The sequence below is a fragment of the Dryobates pubescens genome, chromosome 8 (assembly GCF_014839835.1).
Source record: "Dryobates pubescens isolate bDryPub1 chromosome 8, bDryPub1.pri, whole genome shotgun sequence".
Taxonomy (NCBI): domain Eukaryota; kingdom Metazoa; phylum Chordata; class Aves; order Piciformes; family Picidae; genus Dryobates; species Dryobates pubescens.
Genome location: NC_071619.1, coordinates 11,736,791 through 11,752,103, shown reverse-complemented (window position 1 = coordinate 11,752,103; position 15,313 = coordinate 11,736,791). Strand labels below are relative to the sequence as shown.

General features: G+C 47.6%; 1 protein-coding gene across 1 annotated transcript in view; it reads right to left on the bottom strand.

The window, feature by feature from the left end:
• Positions 1–4,104, bottom strand: part of SLF2 (SMC5-SMC6 complex localization factor 2) — a 31,732-nt gene extending 27,628 nt beyond the window's left edge. The window contains exon 1 of the mRNA XM_054163578.1: positions 3,845–4,104. Coding sequence (XP_054019553.1) covers positions 3,845–3,954 — 110 coding nt within the window. The 5' untranslated portion in view covers positions 3,955–4,104. The remainder of the gene's footprint in view (positions 1–3,844) is intronic.
• Between the last annotated feature and the right edge of the window lie 11,209 nt (positions 4,105–15,313).

The window sequence follows — 15,313 nt, the reverse complement described above, 5'->3', positions numbered from 1 at the left end:
TGCCAGGCTGGGATGCAAGCTCTTATCTGCACTACTACCAAACTTCTTAGTGAGAACTACTAACAGCACTGCCCCTTAACAAAACACATGTCAGTGCTGTCCCTCTCAGCACACACTACAGGCATCTTCCGGCTTCCACAGCAGGAGCAGCCCACAACAAAACAATGAATAGCTTTAAACTGGAGGTGTTTTCTCTAGCAAGACTAAGCAGGACATGAGAACACCAAAGGCATTTCTCCATGAGGGAATGTTACTTCTAAAAATGGGCAGATTGTCTGAGTAACTACAGTTTGAACATTAAAATACATCAAGAGCTAAGACCTTGCTGTCTTCATCTTATCCCAGTCAGAAAGTTTACTAACAACTTCAAGGCTATTCTTGTGCCTGTTTTGGTAGCATCTCTTTAAGTTCCAACAAGATAGTGGTGCAAGAAATCAGGAATACAGTTTTGTTTAAGACATTCTTCCATTTTTTATAATCTCTTTGTGCCTCCCAAAAGGAAGCTATATTGTTACTGTCTGTGTAACAGCAATCACACAGGCTAGACCTATTTATTCAAGATCCTAATTCAAGTATCCATAGGTGACCGTGCTTTTGCAGACTCCACAACCATTTCTGAAGGCCAGGCCAGAAGAACTCACTGCTCACATGTTCAAACTAAACTTGGATTTGATTTCTATCTTTCCAAGAGATGCACCTAACAGACATTCCAGGTCTTTCAAAATTAAGGGCACAAGCTGCACAAATGAGGGAGGGAAAGGAGGAGGGAGGGAAAGGAGGAGGGAGGGAAAGGAGGAGGGAGGGAAAGGAGGAGGGAGGGAAAGGAGGAGGGAGGGAAAGGAGGAGGGAGGGAAAGGAGGAGGGAGGGAAAGGAGGAGGGAGGGAAAGGAGGAGGGAGGGAAAGGAGGAGGGAGGGAAAGGAGGAGGGAGGGAAAGGAGGAGGGAGGGAAAGGAGGAGGGAGGGAAAGGAGGAGGGAGGGAAAGGAGGAGGGAGGGAAAGGAGGAGGGAGGGAAAGGAGGAGGGAGGGAAAGGAGGAGGGAGGGAAAGGAGGAGGGAGGGAAAGGAGGAGGGAGGGAAAGGAGGAGGGAGGGAAAGGAGGAGGGAGGGAAAGGAGGAGGGAGGGAAAGGAGGAGGGAGGGAAAGGAGGAGGGAGGGAAAGGAGGAGGGAGGGAAAGGAGGAGGGAGGGAAAGGAGGAGGGAGGGAAAGGAGGAGGGAGGGAAAGGAGGAGGGAGGGAAAGGAGGAGGGAGGGAAAGGAGGAGGGAGGGAAAGGAGGAGGGAGGGAAAGGAGGAGGGAGGGAAAGGAGGAGGGAGGGAAAGGAGGAGGGAGGGAAAGGAGGAGGGAGGGAAAGGAGGAGGGAGGGAAAGGAGGAGGGAGGGAAAGGAGGAGGGAGGGAAAGGAGGAGGGAGGGAAAGGAGGAGGGAGGGAAAGGAGGAGGGAGGGAAAGGAGGAGGGAGGGAAAGGAGGAGGGAGGGAAAGGAGGAGGGAGGGAAAGGAGGAGGGAGGGAAAGGAGGAGGGAGGGAAAGGAGGAGGGAGGGAAAGGAGGAGGGAGGGAAAGGAGGAGGGAGGGAAAGGAGGAGGGAGGGAAAGGAGGAGGGAGGGAAAGGAGGAGGGAGGGAAAGGAGGAGGGAGGGAAAGGAGGAGGGAGGGAAAGGAGGAGGGAGGGAAAGGAGGAGGGAGGGAAAGGAGGAGGGAGGGAAAGGAGGAGGGAGGGAAAGGAGGAGGGAGGGAAAGGAGGAGGGAGGGAAAGGAGGAGGGAGGGAAAGGAGGAGGGAGGGAAAGGAGGAGGGAGGGAAAGGAGGAGGGAGGGAAAGGAGGAGGGAGGGAAAGGAGGAGGGAGGGAATTGAGGAGGGAGGGAATTCTTTCACTTGTTTAAAAATACAACCCCCCTCAGTATTCTTTAAAAGTAATTAGTGTCTACAAGGCTTAGCAGTGGTTATCTCCAATTGAATAAAATCTGTACCTTCAAAAATCTGTGCTGGAAATATTGGCAACAACTTAAAGAAAACCCCCAACATGGGAATAAACTACAAAATGTTACTAGGTCTTTGATAAAATGGAGCAGCTTGAATAAACACTGTAGAAATAACAAATCCAAACAATCCAGAACAGAAAGTCACACTGTAACCTCACAAGAGTCCTTTTGATGACCACAGCAAAACCAAAACACGAAGAAGTAGTTTCAGTGTCTTGGTCAAGAAGCAAAGCAGCAAAGAAACTGAACTTTCATCTTCTCCCTTTCCTCCAAATGTCAGGGGGAAAAAACAAAAAACAAACCAAACAAAAAAAGAGCCCACATCAGCAGAAATGAACAAAACAGGGTGCTGTTCATGGCATAATGTTGTGGTTTAACTCCCAGCAAGCGACTAAGCATCACTCATCAGCTCACTCGCATCTCCTCCCTGCTTCCTCTCCTCCATGCCTAGAATGAGGAGAAGAATCAAAACCAACTAAAAGTCATGGGCCAAGATAAGAAATTCAGTAATTGAAACTAATTATGTCACTAACAAAAGCAATTAAAACTAAGATAGCAAAAGCAGAGTGAAATAAAACCCAAAAAGGACAAGTGACACACAATGCAATTGGTCATCACCAGCTGACTGATGTCCCCTGGGCAACTCCCCCCAGTTTACATACTGAACATGATGGGGTATGGTAGGTGGGCTGGATTGGTTGATGGGTTGGACATGATCTTGAAGGTCTCTTCCAACATGGTCTATTCTATTCTATTCTATTCTATCCTATCCCTTTGGCAAGCATGGGCCAGCTGTCCTGGCTGTGTTCCCTCCCAACTCCTTGTGCCACTCCAGCCTTCCTCCTGGCAGGGTATGAGAAGGTGAAAAATCCTTTACTTAGTTGTTTCTAAGTATGCCAGTGTTTTATCAATATTACTCTCATACTAAATAAAAACCCCCAAAACAACACTGTATCAACTACTAGGAAGAAAATGCACTCTATCCTAGCCAAAACCAGGACAAATAAGAGAATTATGACTTGCAGCTCATACTGCAAGAAACAGAATTTATTTAGCTTGGTGGCCTTCTGTCTTTGGCAGAATTTGAATTTCTAATTGGTAGCCAAGTTTGTCATGTCCAAAAACTGTCACTGACAGCCACTGCCTTCACAGGACATCCTGTCCTCCAGCACCATTAGCAGTACAGTTCACAGCTGGAACAGGCTTGAAAGCCGAATCAAAAACTGATGTTCTCTCTTTAGAGCTACTTAGCTTTCCAGCTAGGGTTGCCCTCAAACACTGAGGCGTAGGATGGGAGGATATATAGGTGCATGTGAGAGGACTTACAATGTTTTGAGTGATGTGCTTTAGACGCTAGTCAGTACTTAGCCAGACATCATCTTCAGTTTCTTTGTATGCTGTCAGGTGGCCTGGCTATTAGGGCCCTTTAACCTTGGCCAAGAAACTACTATCACCACCACAGGAAAACAAGGGCCAGCACCTCGGGGCTGGACCTCCCAGTGGTACAAGTACTAAGGCGGCAGGCACCGGGCGCTGCTGACGGCTGGAACACCCCGGCGCTCCTCGACAGTCTGACGGCTGCAGCTGCCAAGCTCGGCCGGGTTTGACAGGCCGGGTTTGACAGGCCGGATCTGGGCTCGGCACCCTGAGGCTCCGGCCGGCTCCAGCTGCCCCGGCTCGGCGCCACCCGAGCTGCGCGCGCCCTCTGCCGGAGGCGTGACGCACGCGGGGAGCGCCGCTACGCCCCGAGAGGCGCGGTGCACGCCGGGAGCCGAAAGGCGCCCCGCTAGCTTGGCGCGGAAAATGCTGGAGGCCGTAGCCACCTCCCACGTCCCCGTCTGCCCCTCAGCCGCTCCCTGCCGGTACCTGAAGTCCTGGGCCATCGCTCTGGCCGTGGCTGCCGGCGTAAAATGGCGTCGGGACCCGATCACGGGCGAGCCCGGAGACGGCACGCCCACGCCTAGCGGCCAGGTCATGGCGCGGGTTGCCCGGCCGACCCCACGAGGCGGACGGGAACGAAGAGACCGGCTGCTCCCGGCATCATCAAAACAGAAGCCTCGGTTCGGAGCGACCCTCACCTCCGGAGGCTGCGGGCGGGAGCCACCGGGGACGAGGTGTGTTTTTTGCTGTTGTGGTTTTTTTTTTAAAGTTCGGTCGCTGATTGGCTGAGCGGCTGAATCAGTGGCGCGTTCCATTGGTTCTTCGTTGTCAGGGGCGGGACGGAGGTCCAGAGCGCGGTTGTGATTCGCTGCGAGGAGAGCGGGAGCGTCCTTCCGCGGCCGGAGGAAGTCGGGGCCGCTCGGCTCCTTGGCGCTGCCGCTTACTACCCCACCCCGTTCCCGCGCTCTGATTGGTGCGCGCGGAGGGGAACACACCGTCGGCGCGAGCGCATGGCGCCGCCCGCCTCCTCCCCCCGACCCCGGCCTGCGGGGCCGCCCTGGTCCAGGGCACCCTCCAGCCTCCTCACTGCCGGGGGGCTGCGGCGACCGATCTGACCTCAGGAAGAGCCGTCAGAGGCCTGCAGCGGGCGGTCTTACCCCGGGAAGGACCGTCGGAAGCCTGCGGCGGGTAGTCTTACCTCGGGACGGGCCCCCGCAGCTTGGGGCGCGCGTAAGGGAGTTCCTTTACCAGTGCAAGTATCCTGCGGGGAAAGCTGCCAGGCACAACCAGCGAGCTGCAGGCCGTGGGCCTTTTATGTATACATATAAAGACATACACACCCCCACCCCGAAATTCATTCTTTGTGCTGCACTAGCACATTGTAAACCCTTGCCCCCGTGTCAAAAGCCTGGACTATGGAACCTGAAGAGTGAGATCTGCAAGCTTCGAGAGCTCCAGTACTGCTGCCTGCAGCATTCTGCACAAATTTACATAGTTTCTATCAAAATGAAAAGCATCAAACTGTTTCCATAGTAGTAGCTCTAACAGTTAAAAGCAGACATTGTGCAGATACCGTTGGTCTGCAGAAAGAGATAACATGAACAGCGTTTCCTTCATCACAACAGTGCCCTGAAGGTTCACGGTGAAATAGTTTTGCCTTTATTTTAGCACTTTGATTAGGATTAGAGAGACCAAGGCCACTCTCCTCCTAACTTTTTTTAGCTGCAGAAACACTAGGAGACAGTATGCTCAAATGGAAAGGAGTGACCCATTTGATGTCTCTCTGCATCCTACCAAAGTTGGCTGGCCTGGGGAATATCTGCAAAGCAGAAGTAACAGTAATGCAAAACTGAAAGTGCAAGTCAAAGACAACGCTGGGTTTTGAGCATATGAAGTGTCTGAGTCTGTTGTACACTGTGTGATCCAACTCGCCCCCTTTTCCCCCTGCCCCTCCTTCAGTCTGTTTTTCAAAACATGCTGTCCATGTAATTCACAATGAATTAAACACAACCTCAAAAGGATAATAAACATCAGCTGCCATCACATCACATACCTTGCTCCTTTCTTGTTCTTTTCCATCCTACACACATGCTGTCTTGAGCTGCGAACACTTCAGGGACCGTCTCTGGCTGTTATGTCTGTAAGAAACCTAACAGGAAGGTATCTCTCTGTTTGACAACACACTTCAAGACCCACCACACAACAGTGCAATCGTTCCCTGTTTATGTTTGGTGTCACTTTCTTGAACAACAAATGAAGAATGGTTGGACTTGCTGTCACAGATCTGTTTGAAAAGACAACAGTGTGTATTTGAATTACTCTCTAATAAATGGTTAAAGCAAAAGTTCATGCCCACTGTTGGACAGGAATTCCAGTAGTATTTTTATGTCACATTGAAGGAGCAATAGATCTAGAGGCATTTTTACCTTACCACAACCTGGAGATGTAAACAGTTACAAAAGACAAGAAGAGTCAGATACAAAATGCATTGCTAAGTTTGTGGGAAATGAGGAGATGCCAAACAGCCTCCAGTTCCAGCACTGCTGATGGCAAGGTGATGCTGTTTCTCATAAGGAGCAATAAAGATACAAAACCCTGTAATTACCTAAACAGTAACTTGGCTTGTAATAATATGCTTACAGCAAGTGTCTGGAATACAGCCACTGCAGAAGGTAGGGTATTTTGGCACTGAGGAGTTGGGGAAGAAAGAAAAAGGTGTAGCAGCTGTAATGTTATGAGCTTGTTTGGGTTTTGTCCCCTGCACCATCACCACCCCCAGCCCACCACCAGCAGAGCTGTGTACATATACACACACATATTCTGTGTACAGAAGGATATCATTAGAATCATAGAATTGTTAGGGTTGGAAGGGACCTCAAGGATCATCTAGTTCCAACCCCTCTGCCATGGGCAGGGACACCTCACACTAGATCAGGTTGCTCAGAGCTACATTCAGCCTGGCCTTAAAAACCTCCAGGGATAGGGCTTCTACCATCTCCTTGGGCAACCTGATCCAGTGTCTTACCACCCTCATAGTGAAGAATTTCTTCCTAACATGCAGTCTGGATCTACTCACTTCTAGTTTTGCTCAGTTTCCTTAAGTCCTATCACTACCTGACACCCTAAAATGTCCTTCATCAGCTTTCTTGTAGGCCCCCTTATGACACTGGAAGGCCACAATAAGGTATTCTCAAAGCCTTCTCTAGACTGAATATCCCCAAATCTCTTAGTCTGTCTTCATAGGAGAGGAGCTCCAGCCCCCTGATCATCCTTGTGGCCATTCTCTGGGCCTGTTCCAGCACTTCCATATCCTTCTTGTGTTAGGGGCTCCAGAATTGAAAACCAATAGGCAACAGCAGTCATGAGGCACACAAGCATAGCTATCAAAAGTAACCATTGTACTCAAACCTACTTTTAAAACTTATTTTAATTAGAATAACTTCACTATAGATACAAATTATTTCCAAGAAAGAGGGAATCTTACTTTCCCTGATAATTCTGGAGGACCTGACTGCTTACAGTTCCCTTCCCCCAATTAAGCAAAGGCTAAGAGACACTTACCTCACGCCTTGCTTTGAAGAAGCTGAAAAAAATCACTTGCCCCTTGATACTGATTTTCCTTTCTATTAGTCCTTGCCATCACACAGCCTGAACACCCACCAATAACCAAAGAAACTTTGGAAAAGGACAAATCTGGGAAACCTGACAAGGATTTACAAGTAGACCTGGAAGTATACTGGGAGTGTTATGCAACTCCTCCTTTGCTATTTAATTGCCTTCCAGCATGACTCATGCCTCTATTTTCAAGTAAGAGCAGAAAGTATCCCAGAGCGTGGAGGTTTTAAGCAGTATTTACAAGGAAATGGGTTGCCCACAGTGCAGCTACATCACCATTTGGCCACAGCTTATTAACATCTCAAATTTATCAGTCACAGCCATGTGATCTTTATTATACTACTTTAATGTAAATGTTAGAAATAGATTTAAAGGCCCTGAATCTGAAAGGGCACATATGCTTTTGTCAAAGCAACAAAGGAGGCAAAAATCAAAGCACCATTTCTAGTCTATGAAGAAACTGCCTTCAGGTTTTTGAAAGCACAGCTGGACTTCAGGGTTGTCCAATTTTCAGTTAAATACATCTGTACTTTCAAACTTTCTCCGAGAAAACCACCCATCACTGCAGAATTATTGTACTTTCTCACTAGAAAATCAGTATTTCTGAAGTCTATGAATGAGAGCTGAAATCATACTGTAAAAAAAACCCCCACATCTATTTCCTGAACAGCTTTTGGTTACTTGCTATTTCAGAAGCCACAGAGATAGTTAATACCTCAAATGTATTTGCAAAAAAGGAAGAAGGTTTTTTTCTTCCCCCTGTAGATCCCTCACCCAAGGTGTTCTGTGGAGATACCTGATCCTGTTTTAGAATAGAATAGAATAGAATAGAATAGAATAGAATAGAATAGAATAGAATAGAATAGAATAGAATAGAATAGAATAGAATAGAACAGGTTGGAAGAGACCTTCAAGATCATCGCATCCAACCTATCATCCAACACCATCTCATCAACTAACCCATGGCACCAAGCACCCTATCAAGTCTCCTCCTGAACACCTCCAGTGATGGTGACTCCACCACCTTCCTGGGCAGCCCATTCCAATGGGCAATCACTCTCTCTCTGTAGAACTTCTTCCTAACCTCCAGCCTAAACCTCCCCTGGTGCAGCTTGAGACTGTGTCCTCTTTTTCTGGTGCTGGTTGCCTGGAAGAAGAGACCAACCTCTGCCTGTCTACAGCCTCCCTTCAGGTAGTTGTAGAAAACAATAAGGTCACCCCTGAGCCTCCTCTTCTCCAGGCTAAGCAACCCCAGTTCCCTCAGCCTCTCCTCATAGGGCTTATGTTCCAAACCCCTCCCCAGCTTTGTTGCCTTTCTCTGGACACGCTCCAGCAAGTCAACCTCCTTCCTAAACTGAGGAGCCCAGAACTGGACACAGGACTCATGGTGTGGCTTAACCAGTGCAGTGTACAGGGGCAGAATGACCTCCCTGCTCCTGCTGGCCACACTGTTCCTGATACAGGCCAGGATGCCATTGGCCCTCTTGGCTGCCTGGGCACACTGCAGGCTCATGTTCAGCCTACCATCGACCAGTACCCCCAGGTCCCTCTCTGCCTGGCCGCTCTCCAGCCACTTTGACCCCAGCCTGTAGCACTGCATGGGGTTGCTGTGGCCAATGTGCAGAACCCGGCTCTTGGATGTGTCCTCTGGCAGAAGAGACCTTTTTAGACACACTCCAGCTTCCATCCCTCCCAAAACCTGCAACCTGTGTTTGACTTTTCTGCATTGTTGCAAAGGAGCAACCAGAGAGGCTGTGCATGGCTGATGCAGAAAGAGCCAGCAGGTCCCTCGTGGAGGTGTTTAGGTATGTGGGCCATCAGACATTACCATCCATGGGACCACAATCAGAAGGATATCCCCAAGGACAAGTTGTAAACTGCCTTTTTCCTGGCAGAGGGTCAAGCTTGTGGAGAAACAGATCAACCAATATTTATTAGCATACCTTTTATTAAGCTATTTCAGTAGACATTAATGGCAGGTAAACAGACAGTAAATTCAATTATTCTTTCACAATTCACACAGATGCAATCACTCATTGTTACCCAGCAGGGAAGGGGAAGCTGACCACAGTGGTTTTCTCAGATACAGAGGCTCATACTGATGTGCCAGTGGCTTCAGGGTCAGTGCTCTGAAGGTCCATCTGTTTCTCCAGATGCATATGTAATCCTGTAACCTTTGCCAGCATTTAACTTGGATGTGGCCCAACTTACACAAACCATTCCTGATGGTGTGTGCTGGTGGCCTTGTCTAGATTCATCTATGTCTTGGGATCATCAGTTCCTGTGGATTCAGCAAGACCTCTTGGCTCTGGAGTTTATGCACTCCTGGATCAGTTTTGCACACTGACTCTTAGAATGCACTTGTCCTCTCTTCACCTTGCTGTTTTCTGGTAACTATTTCTCCATCCATATGCATCTAGATGTACATATAGAGCCTGTTTAAACCCATGGGTGGGATTTGAGACACCAGTGGTCCAGGTACACTATAGTCTCCTCCCAAAAGGTGGAATCCTTCAGTCCTCCCTCTTTGTTTTTAGTTTTATTGTGAACTTTGATCTATGTATCCTTAATATAGATTTAAAACCAGTTTTGCCCTGTTGATATCCAAATCTCTGCTATGAGGATAGGCAGGGGGATCTGGGGGTGTTCAGCCTAGAGAGAAGACTCCAGGGGAACCTTAGAGCTGCCTTCCAGTACCTGAAGGGATCCTACAGGAAGGCTGCAGAGAAACTTTTCATGAGGGTGTCTAGAGACAGGACAAGGGGGAATGGTTTGAAGGTGAGGGAGAGCAGGGTTAGACTGGAGCTGAGGAAGAAGTTCTGCAGTAGGAGGGTGGTGAGACTTTGGAATAGGTTGCCCAGGGAGGTTGTGGATGAGCAGCTGAGTCTAGTTGAGAGGTGTCCCTGCCCATGGCAGGGAGGTTAGGGTAGATGATCTCCGAGGTCCCTTCCAATCTAAACCATTCTCCGATTCTCTGTGTCTGTTTCTCCTAGAGCAGGCAGAGGCAGCTCTCCCTCACCAGCCACTGTGAATGTGGTTGGTCATAACTCCCAGCACAGGTTCCCAAATCGCTCTCCAAACCTGGATCTTCCAAAACACTGCTCACCCACAAAGCTCCATGTGCCACCACCCTGGTCATGCATGCCCTTTATTTCAGCAGCAGGAACCCCTACATTGTGTGTTGGCAGTATACTGATGCACTTTTCAGGGAGCTCATTTCCCCAGCACCCCAAATCCCAAGGTTCTCATCTATCATTCTCCTTCCTAGACATTGAAATAATTTCTTAGACATCGTGCCATGCCTTTTTGTGCCTGTGATTTTCTTCTACCATGCATTTTTTTCCTATCTATTTTCATTACACATGCATCAACCATACCTTCAAGCTATATCGAATTCTTTGCTTCTAGCAGTTTATCACAGAATCACAGAAACATTCGGGTTGGAAGAGAACTTCAGGATCACCAAGTCCAACCCATAACCCTACTCTGCAAGGGTCACCCCTAAACCATATCCCCAAGCACCTCATCTAAATGACCTTTAAACACACCCAGGGCTGGTGACTCAACCACCTCCCTGGGCAGCACATTCCAATGCCTGACCACTCCTGCTGTGAACTTTTTTTCCCCTAATGTCCAGTCTAAACCTACCCAGCTGTAGCTTGAGGCCATTCCCTCTTGTTCTATCACTAATTACCTGTGAGAAGAGACCAGCACCAGCCTCTCCACAACATCCTTTCAGGTAGCTGTAGAGAGCAATGAGGTCTCCCCTCAGCCTCCTCTTTTCTAAACTAAACAGCCCCAGCTCCTTTAGTTGCTCCTCATAAGATTTATTCTCCAGGCCCTTCCCCAGCTTCATTTCCCTCTTCTGCACTCGCTCCAGCACCTCCACATCTCTCCTGTATTGAGGTGCCCAAAACTGGACACAATACTTGAGGTGTGGCCTCACCAGAGCTGAGCACAAGGGGATAATCAGTTGCATATGCAATTACTTTGCCTATCCCAATGCTATATCTAGATACTACCATGTACTACTACAGCTGCCCTCTGACAGTGTTATGTCTGATGGCTGCAGATACCTGCATGCTAGTCCATTAGATAGGTGCTTATTAGTCCTTCTTTCAAGCTTCCCCTTATTCCAGCTAAACAGTTACTAATAATGAGGTTTCCTATCCTTCACAGCATTGCTTTGGTTTACCCATGCAACAGCAGAGAGAGGGAGGCACAAGAAGCAAAGAGCAGCTCTTTCTCAGCATCTGTTTGTAGATCCTTTTGTGTGGCACGTCAGGAAAGATAGGAAGTAATAGAAAACAGGTCATGGAATTAAATATGTATGTGGCAAGGAATGGATAGAGACCAGAAATGTTTAGAAGATTTTTGTTGTTTTTCCCAGGAGAACACAAGTACTGAAAGATTTTGTGGAGGTGGTGAAAGGGATAAAACCCACGCTCGTGTGGAAGTGCTCTTGACATAGGCAGCCATATCTCTGCACTGCAAATGCAAAGGGGATTGCTGAGTGCTATGCAAGTGATTGCTTTTTGCTTGGTGGTTTGATTAATTGTTTTATTTTTAGGTGGAAAAACAGTCACTCGTGAAAACAGAGTAAGAAATTAATACCTGAGCATTTAACTAGAAGCATAGCTGCAGTACACATGAGCATGTCTAAGATGAGCCTCTGTAAAGTCATTGAGCTGATGTATCACTTTTGCAGACACCTCCAGAACCAGCTTCCTGGCTGTGCCTGCTTCAGCTGTTCTTTGTTCTCTTTGCCACCAATTTGCTGTGTGGCTTCACCACAGCCACAAATCACAGTACAGTTCAGATACAGACATTCCCTGGCATTCCCTATTTCCTTTTCTTCCATGTTTCTGGAGAACCTCTCCCTTTCCTATTAATTCCCAGAAGTTATCGGATCAGATCCTCATCAAAATCCCTACTGGGTGTACCAGGGGCCAATTTACACCTCCTTTACCAAGCAGACACTGACATCCTGGCTGGCAGCTCATGGAGCAGTAGACTGCACTTTCATTTAAGTGAACATCTGGAGGGAATATTTATGCTATCAGTTTCAACTACAGTAATAGTTCCATCAGTGGGAGTTTTTGTATCTCAGGACTGTGAAGCATTGCTCTTCTTTGAGAGCCTGCTTCACCCAGAGAATTAGCATCTCTGGCCAAGAACACAGCTAGCACACTAGTTCCTTTTTTACTTATTTGACTGGACTAATACCTGGCAGCATTGTACTGATGTGTCAAAAGGCCACATTGTGTAGAAAATAAAACCTGCCATGGCTTTGTGTACCATAATAATTCTACATTTATATACATTTACTAGTCACTACATAGCTGGCTCACACTTTTAAACACACCCACCCACCCCCAATTGCTCTCCTGACATGCATACCCATTCCTAGAATAGAATAGAATAGACCAGACCAGACCAGACCAGGTTGGAAGAGACCTTTGAGATCACTGAGTCCAACCCATCATCCAGCACCATCTAACTAAACCATGGCACCAAGCACCCCATCAAGTCTCCTCCTAAACACCTCCAGTGATGGCAACTCCACCACCTCCCTGGGCAACACATTCCAATGGCCAATCACTCTCTCTATGAAGAATTTCTTCCTAACATCCAGCCTAAGCCTCCCCTGGTGCAGCTTGAGACTGTGTCCTCTTGTTCTGGTGCTGGTTGCCTGGGAGAAGAGACCAACCCTCACCTGTCTATAGGTGGCTCACACCTTTAAACACACACACAGACACACACACACACTCCAATTGTTCTCCCGACATGCATACCCATTCCCAGAATGATCTTCATGGTCTAGGTCAGTTGAGTTCCACCTATTCTGGTTCTCCCATATGCTACCTTTTAATTATTCAAGGCTTTCAACATTGTGAGTGCCAGGTCTCTCAACAGTTAAACTTCATAGGCAAGAGCCATAAACCCACATACACAAAATTCCTTTGTCATGACGACCGAAAGTAGCCTGGTTTACAGTTTAAGCAAATTGAAAGTGGATATTGCCTTCACCCGTGGTTTCTTCAGCAGACATCTATCATGTTAACATCTACCAAAGCCAATTCCTGTCCTTGCTGATCCCTTTCTCTGGAGGCTGTCTCTTGGAGAAGAGCAGGGCTATGTTCTTGGTAAACATCCTGTTAATAGCCAATTGTTTCTGCAAAGATTAATCACTCTTGACTCAAGAGGAGAGATAATTGCTGCGTCTCATCCTATGCTCTACTTCGTGTTTACATCACTCTGAGCACTACTAAAACAGGCTCCTTCCCCTCCAGCATCCTGCATCCAGCCAAACCTGGTTCTGTCTAATTTCAGAGTTACACTGGAAAGCCACCCTGGGCTACTCATAAGTGTTTTTCTCTGCAGCTTATCTGCAGCTTAAAGGTTAACTGTTTACTCTGGCATCTACATAACCAGTCTATGCTGATCTGCAGGTCAAACCCTGAGCTAAGGCAAACTGGTGTAGTTTCAAAATAGACCTTGGGAAATGAGAGTTTGACTTGTAAAGATAAGACTCCAACCAGTTAGTTTCATTCCATGTTGCCATGAAAGACAGTTCATTGCTCTGCCCTCTGCTAAAGGCTGCCACTGCCTCAGAATCCCTGTCCTAGTGACAGTACTAGTGCACCTTCACCCATTTCCAAAGTAGCTTTTCCTGGCTTTCCAGGCTTTTTGCTAATCCAGATTGTTTTGACTGAAATGAGTCAAATGAGTGTGTGGAAACAAATTGCTTTCTGCATTTTCCCACCAACAGCTCCATCTCAGACATGCTTTAAATTTAACTGGGTTTCCATATGCTAATTCACCTTTGCCTCAGTCGGGTTGCTCCTAGCAGAAATATTTGTCTTCATTTGTGCACGTTCCCTCTCTCTATCAGCCAAGCCCTTCAAGAAGGACAGGGTGCACATTTGCAGTATGCACTTGCCATTCCCATGTTTCTGCCCTCAGAGTGAGCAGCTGTGGCCCTTCAAAGGCAAGGAAGAAAACCATTTTCTTGTCAGGCAAGGAAGACATTCTTCACCTCATACACTTGAGAAAGCTTGATTGCTTCATTAGTATCAATAGCCCTGTTACTCTTTCTTGCGCAGCATGACAAGGCTGGTTGTGTTAGGCACTGTGCAAACACGGTGCCTTTTGCTTTTCTTTTGATTGGAGGGCTTGGAAAAGCATTCTTCAGCAAGGAATGGCAGTTTGATCTCTGAAAGGGGGCTCTGCCGCAAGCACATCCCACCTGGAACACTTCCAGCCTCACCACGCTGGGCTGTACCCGCACAGCCCTGTGCCAACCTGGCTGCACACCGAAAGTAACCCAGAGGCAACAACAGGAAGGTTTATGTATTTTGATAGATCCAGTTCCTTGCCCTGCTGCATTACAGGACTCCAAACATGTGGGTGTGAAAGGGAGGGCACAAACCAACTGGGAGCGATGGTATTTGTTTGTTTCCCCTAGCAGCAGTAGCACTGAGCCCCATCCTTCTGCAAAGAGGAAAAACAAAACAACAAAACAAAGCCAAACCAAGACAGATTGAAGGGGGCACTTAATTACCCTAGCCCACACTCTGAAAAGAAAGTGGGTACTATTCTAAGAGGCTCCTGATATGTAGAGCAGGAACTAGTGTTTAGGATGAGAAACCAGGCAGACTGGAATGAGAAATAAGAAACAGGAAAAAAGGGGACAGTGGTTAACTAGCAGAACAAATTGATCAGGGGAAATGTTGATTTTTCTCATCTTCTAATGTCTTCACATCTGTCTTTTTTGAAGAATATGTACTTTAGTTTAGCATAAATCAATGGGCTAATGTCAAGAGAAACATGAAGAACTTGCATGGCCTGTGAAAGATGGGAGATCATTCTGTGGGGTCTAGTGCTCTTTGCCTGTTCTGCAGGTCTAAACTCCAGGATAAGAAATAAAGGGTTTGTCTTACATCCATCCTGCACCCACAGAGCAGAGTACCCACAGGCAGTTGGTATTTGGCCTCATGCTGGGTGTTCTACTGCTGACCACTACATTCACAGTCTGCTGCAAGTTCAAAGCCACTTGCCAGCTCATTTCATGTCCAGTTCCCAACCCTTCTACTTTTCTGACTCCAGAACATGACACAGATTCAAATCCTTCCCCCTCCTGCTCCATACAAGCAATCATCCTAGACAAAACATATCCTGAGTGTCCTACATGGCCCACTATCCCCGTTACTGCAACACAGCTTGTCTCTAGTCTCTCCTGTAGTTGGGCAGTCAGAGCAGACAAGCACTTGTCACTTTTTGAGGTTTCACTTAGACCACCACACAAAACCAAGAATGTTTCCTTCCACAGACAAATAC